Source organism: Chaetura pelagica, unplaced genomic scaffold (assembly GCF_000747805.2).
Source record: "Chaetura pelagica isolate M959 unplaced genomic scaffold, ChaPel_1.0 scaffold65, whole genome shotgun sequence".
Lineage (NCBI taxonomy): Eukaryota > Metazoa > Chordata > Aves > Apodiformes > Apodidae > Chaetura > Chaetura pelagica.
Window position 1 is genome coordinate 2,524,807 of NW_009953386.1, and position 5,342 is coordinate 2,530,148.

Consider the following 5,342-nt stretch of genomic DNA (forward strand, 5'->3'; position numbering starts at 1 on the left):
GGGAAGGACCCATAAATACATGGGGAGAGTCCAAGTCCGCATTTCTACACACATATATTTATAAAATACATAATATATATATTCTATATCTCTCTCATAGGTAGGTGTGCATATCAACAAGGGATGATACGCAGAGCCCATAGGGTTGTACAAGGCTGTCTCCAGGAGGGAGAGGAGGGCTTTTTGTGAGCAAGCTAGCACTGCAGAGCAGGTTTACTGTTTGGGTTCATTATTTACTTTACTGGGTTCAATTAGAAAGCCAGGGGATAGGAAATGTGTCTGAGGCATGTGGTCCTTCAAAGCCTTCCTACTGCACACATCAAAGACATCTGCCGCAGAGCCCTCTGTAAAAAGGGCTCTGTCAGTTCTGAGCACAGGCAGATGCCTGGCTCACTCTGCTCAGGCTCGTTCCCTGTTGGTTTGATTGTCAAGCCTCCCAGGCTTGTACTCTCTATCTCCAGCCTCCAGAGCAGAAAGCTCCTCTTTCTCTTTTACTGGGATGGAGTTAAGGAGCTACAGCTTGGCAAGACAGTGTTCAGTGGGGCTGCAGAAACAAACCATGCTGACTATGAACATGTGAAAGGCAAAAAAACCTTCAGGGAGGAAGTTTGCTTGGAGTCATGGGAAGGGGTGCTTTGGGATGAGAAGAGCTGCGCTGCATGAAGTGTCATCCCCCCTCTCCCCAGGGTAACCTTGAAGACCCCTTCCTGGGAAGGGGTTGTGCTGAACCAGAAAAAACAGCCAGGGGACAACCCTTGTCTACAAGGAAGGTTTGGCAGTAGGGTCAGGATTTTGTATCTGGATGACACCCTCAAGATAAACGTCTTCTCTTAATGGGAATGGAGTGGCTCGCTTACCAGGAGCTGGCAGTCCCTCTCTTGACCAAATAGAATACATACCAAAGAGCATTGTCCAAGCTTTCTCCCTCCCTGCCTTGATAAACTGCACATCAGCTCCCTGCCACAGCTGGCTCCTGCATGGAAACATTTGTAGATTTGCTGGGTGTATAAAGCTCTGCTCATGCCCCCCCACATCCCTTTGCCTTAGAGGTTACAGTTAATATGACTCACCTAATCTGGCTGCCAGGGTGAATTAATGAAAATATCTCTACAGCTCTGTGCAAGATATCACAACCTGACATTTTTCTAACACACTGTGATACATCTTTCCTCTCCCTGATCTGTACTATGACACGCAATTTTATATAAATGCTATTTGTTAGAAATGGTTAACTGGTTAATGGTTAGTGGTTAACTCTTGGAGGGGACAGGGCTGCAAGCAAAAGAGTTTGTCTTGCAAGTGAAGAGTAACTGACTTCTTGTAGCAAAGTGTTGATACCCAGGGTTGAAACAGGTCACCAGTGAAGAGACAAGTACAGTGCTACCACTATTTCAGCAAGAGACTGTCACAGAAACTTCCTCTGATGTGTTACACTCATATGTGTGTCCTAGGACCCAGGAATGAGCAGCTGAATAAGCCTATTGATATCTTTGGCATGCTCTTTAAAACAGAAGTGCTCCCTTTCACTCATTCCCAGAGACCTTCACTGGGCAAACCAGCAGCTCATCAGCTCTTGAGAAGGGTTGTGTGCAGCTGTGAAAGGTCTCCTGCTGGACATGGTGCATGGTTTAGACTTTAGGTGCATGTATGTATGCAGGAGAGAAGCTGAAAAACATCTTCACTTAGGAAAATATGTACCCTTTTAGGATAGTTTGGAGCTCCATTGATGTGGTTGTCTGACAGACAGACTTAACAGCACCCTTAATGAGGGTGCCACTCCATTAGAGCTGGTTAAGTCACCCTCAACCCTCTTTGCATTACAGTGACAGTCTTGTGACAAGGGCAAATTGCAGAAGAAGCAAGTCCCACTTGAAATGAACCCTGTGTATAAACAAGGCAGAATTGCAGAGCAAATGATTTGCAAAGCAGAGGCAAATTACGTTTTAACCTTTTCTTTGTGAGTCTTTCCCTGATGTCTGATTAACTTTCCAGTCAACTGGCTGACCTACCAACTGGGAGTGCTGCTATGAAAGGAGACGAGTGTTGGTTGTCAGCTCAAATTTGGGGTGGGATTTTCAAAGAACATTATTAGCAGGTAGCAGTATGTGATAAGAAGATCTGGGAATTAAGAGTTCCCAACCAAAAATTAGTCATGCAATGGCAAAAACACAAACAGCGTATTGGCTGTACAGGCAGTAGCACAGTGCAGGAGTTGTGCTGCAATCCTTCATCTCTGTTCAGCCATGCTAACACCTCATCTGAAATGCTGTCTTCTGTTTGGGGTATTGCACTGGAGAAAAATGTGACTTTGTCAGAGGTCTAAAAGCAAAGAACAAGCATGATCAAGGGTCTAAAAAACCTCACTACAGATGAAGGTTGAAAGACCCTGGCAATGTTCAGCCAAAAAAAAAACCATGACAACTGAGGGAGGAACAGAAGTGATTTAGAAGTTGATAAAAGGCTATTGCAGAGAAGGAGGGAATGATTTGTTCTTTTTTTCTATAGTGGCTAAGACAAAACTAATAGCTTTAAATTACAGCAAGAGAGACTGAGGTCAAACTTCAGGGAAACTGCTCCAGTGGTAAGGACAGCAAAGCACAGGAACAGATCATCTGGAGCAGCTGCAGATTCACTGCTGCTAGAGGGCAGAAGGTGGCTGTTTCCCTGTCATGACCCATGCATCCTTCCTTGAGGTTGAGGAATGGGCTAGATGGTGACTGAAGTGTCTTCTTCTATGACTCACCTAAACTCTGGTCCTATAGGGTTTAAGGTTCCCTAACATATTCATGACTTACAGGGACAAAAATTAGCCATGAAAATCTCACTCTGCTTCCTTCTCCACTGATTATTCATAGCATCAGCCTCAGCAGAGGACTGAGAGCTGCGTCCTGCTCCACTGGGTGGGTGTCAAGAGCCAACTTTTCCTCCCTACCTTGTAAAATACACTGCTGCCATGCAGTAAGGCCCTTCAGCAAAGTGCTAGGGGGTGCAAAAACCTGCATCAGAGTAGCTGTAAATTTTAGACATAGCAAGGAGATTTCCGTTTACCTGAACATCTGGTAGGAGCTGGAAAAGGGACTGCCAGCTAGCCCCACTAAAAGAGAGGGGAAACCTTGTCTTTGCATCAATTTAATAGTTATACTACTGTTTTCATGCTGAGTTTCTGTGATGGGGGGTGGTTTTCCCCTAGAATTGTTCTGAAAATTGCCTGGAGGGGAAAATTTTTTTTTTAAAAGGGGCAAAAACAATTGTGTAAGGAACAGAGTTCTGAGCAAATTTTGAAGCTGCAGAAGTCCTTCTCTCTGATGTGGAAGGGAAATGCATGCAGCTGGCATGGCAAGTGTGTGTGGCCAGCCAGACCTGGCCAGCAGCAAGCCTGTGTGCCACAGAGCCACACAGCCAAGGACAACAGCCTCATCCTTGCAGGCACTATTTGGATTCCATCAAACAACACTAAGCACATATGTGAAGTGAGCAGGGTTTCAGAAGTGGAAAATCTGATCACTCTCTGAGGACCCTCAATGGGAGCCCTTGTGATGTGCCTTTTTTTGTTTTCTTAATCTGGCTTTTACCTTTTAAGGTTTGAGGGACATTTTCTCTAAATATACACAGGCATGCAGATGGGGCTTGTGGCTTTGCATGCTGCTGACCAGTGCTTGTAGCCCCCTCAGAGGAGGGAAGCATCTCCCTTCACACTGCTACCAATGCCATTGAGATTCTTTCTTGGAAGAGCCTTACTTTGCATTCTGAAGGAATAGGATAAATATACCAATAACATTTTGTGCTTTCCTGGCACCTTTCATCCAACAATTTGAATGTGTTTTACATGGGTTAACCTCACTGCCCTTCTCTGACCAGGAGGTGATGGGGGATGGGGGGCTATTAGCTGCAGTTCTGAGGAGAGTGAGGGACTGACTCACCCAAGGTCATACACTGAATTAAAAGCAAGGCCACAGACCTCCCCTGATTCCTGTCCCCAGCTGTAACCCTGATGCTCAAGTAACAGCTTTCAAAACTCTGTTAGCAAGGCAGCATGGTTTAAATATGTCATTTTGTATGTACAGTAGATCAGGGATTTGTGGTGATTATTGGTCTCCACGGATCAAATTACACTTTGTTTCTCAGTTTGGTCATGTTTTAACGGTAGCTCGATCTGATCGATGAGGCTTCAGGGTGGTGGTTGGTCTGAGAGACAGAAAGGCATTTTTCACAGTTTTGCAGTGGAAAAAAAGGTGCTGACAGTACATCACCACAGCTGAGGACTCATCTAGACCTGAACCAGCACATCACCCACAGGCTGACTAACCTCCTCTGGTACTCGACTATCACACCAATGAACTTATTTCAGTCTCACATGATGGAGGTTTTTCTTGGCCTGGACAGCCTGTGAGATGCAACACTTTGGTACTGCTTGTATGATTCCTTCCAGATTTTCAGAATGCAACTTTTCCATAACTAAATAAAATGCTAGTATCTTGCTGATATGGCTTCTGAAATAACTTTAAAATCACTCATGATAGTTGTTTATTTGCATAATCCCTGTAGTGATTGTTCCTCCCTAGAAAATATACCAAAGGCTTCCCAAATCTGAATGACTAATGGAGCCACCATCTGTGTTTTTCTGTCCTACCAGGGAGAGAGTTTGAAGGCGAGGAGGAGTATCTGGAGATCCTAGGGATCACACGAGAGCAATCGGGCAAGTACGAATGCAAAGCTGCCAATGAGGTTGCTTCAGCAGATGTCAAGCAAGTCCGGGTCACTGTGAACTGTGAGTACATCACAAATGGAGCAGGTCAATGGGGAGAGCTTTGACCATGGGCAGGGTGACTTTAGGATAAATAAGGAAACCTTTCTGGGAGGGCTCTGGAGCACCTCTCCTACGAAGACAGCCTGAGAGTTGGGATTGTTCAGCCTGGAGAAGAGAAAACTCCAGAGAGACCGTATTGTGGCCTTCCAGTACCTGAAGGGGCTACAGGAAAGCTGGGGAGGGACTATTTACAAGGGCATGCAGTGGTAGGACAAGGGGTAACGGCTTTAAGCTGGAAGTGGGTAGATTTAGGTTAGATATTAGGAACAAATTATTGACTGGCCCTGGTTCTTCTGGGGGATTTTATCTACACAGATATTTGCTGGAGGGCCTACTCAGCCAGCCATTCACAGTCCAGGAAGTTCCTTCTTGATGCAAATGGTGGATGAGCCAACTAGGAGAGGAGCACTGCTGGTTGAAGCAGTGAAAATTGAGGGCAGCCTTGGCTGCAGTGACTGTGAGATGGTGGAGTTCAGGATATTGTGTGGTAGGAACAGAATACCAAGCAGGATCACGACCCTGGACTTCAGCCGGA

The 5,342-nt window shown here is 45.5% G+C and overlaps 1 protein-coding gene across 5 annotated transcripts in view; it reads left to right on the forward strand.

The window, feature by feature from the left end:
• The window catches only part of LSAMP (limbic system-associated membrane protein), a 1,070,131-nt gene that overhangs the window by 1,032,249 nt on the left and 32,540 nt on the right, over positions 1–5,342 (forward strand). For 3 of the 5 annotated variants that reach the window (XM_009998230.1, XM_009998226.1, XM_009998228.1), the window contains one exon: positions 4,640–4,768. In XM_009998230.1, the coding sequence (XP_009996532.1) occupies positions 4,640–4,768 (129 nt within the window). Of the gene's footprint in view, positions 1–4,633; positions 4,769–5,342 lie in introns of all 5 variants that reach the window. The other 2 variants (XM_009998225.1, XM_009998227.1) reach the window with 1 other exon arrangement.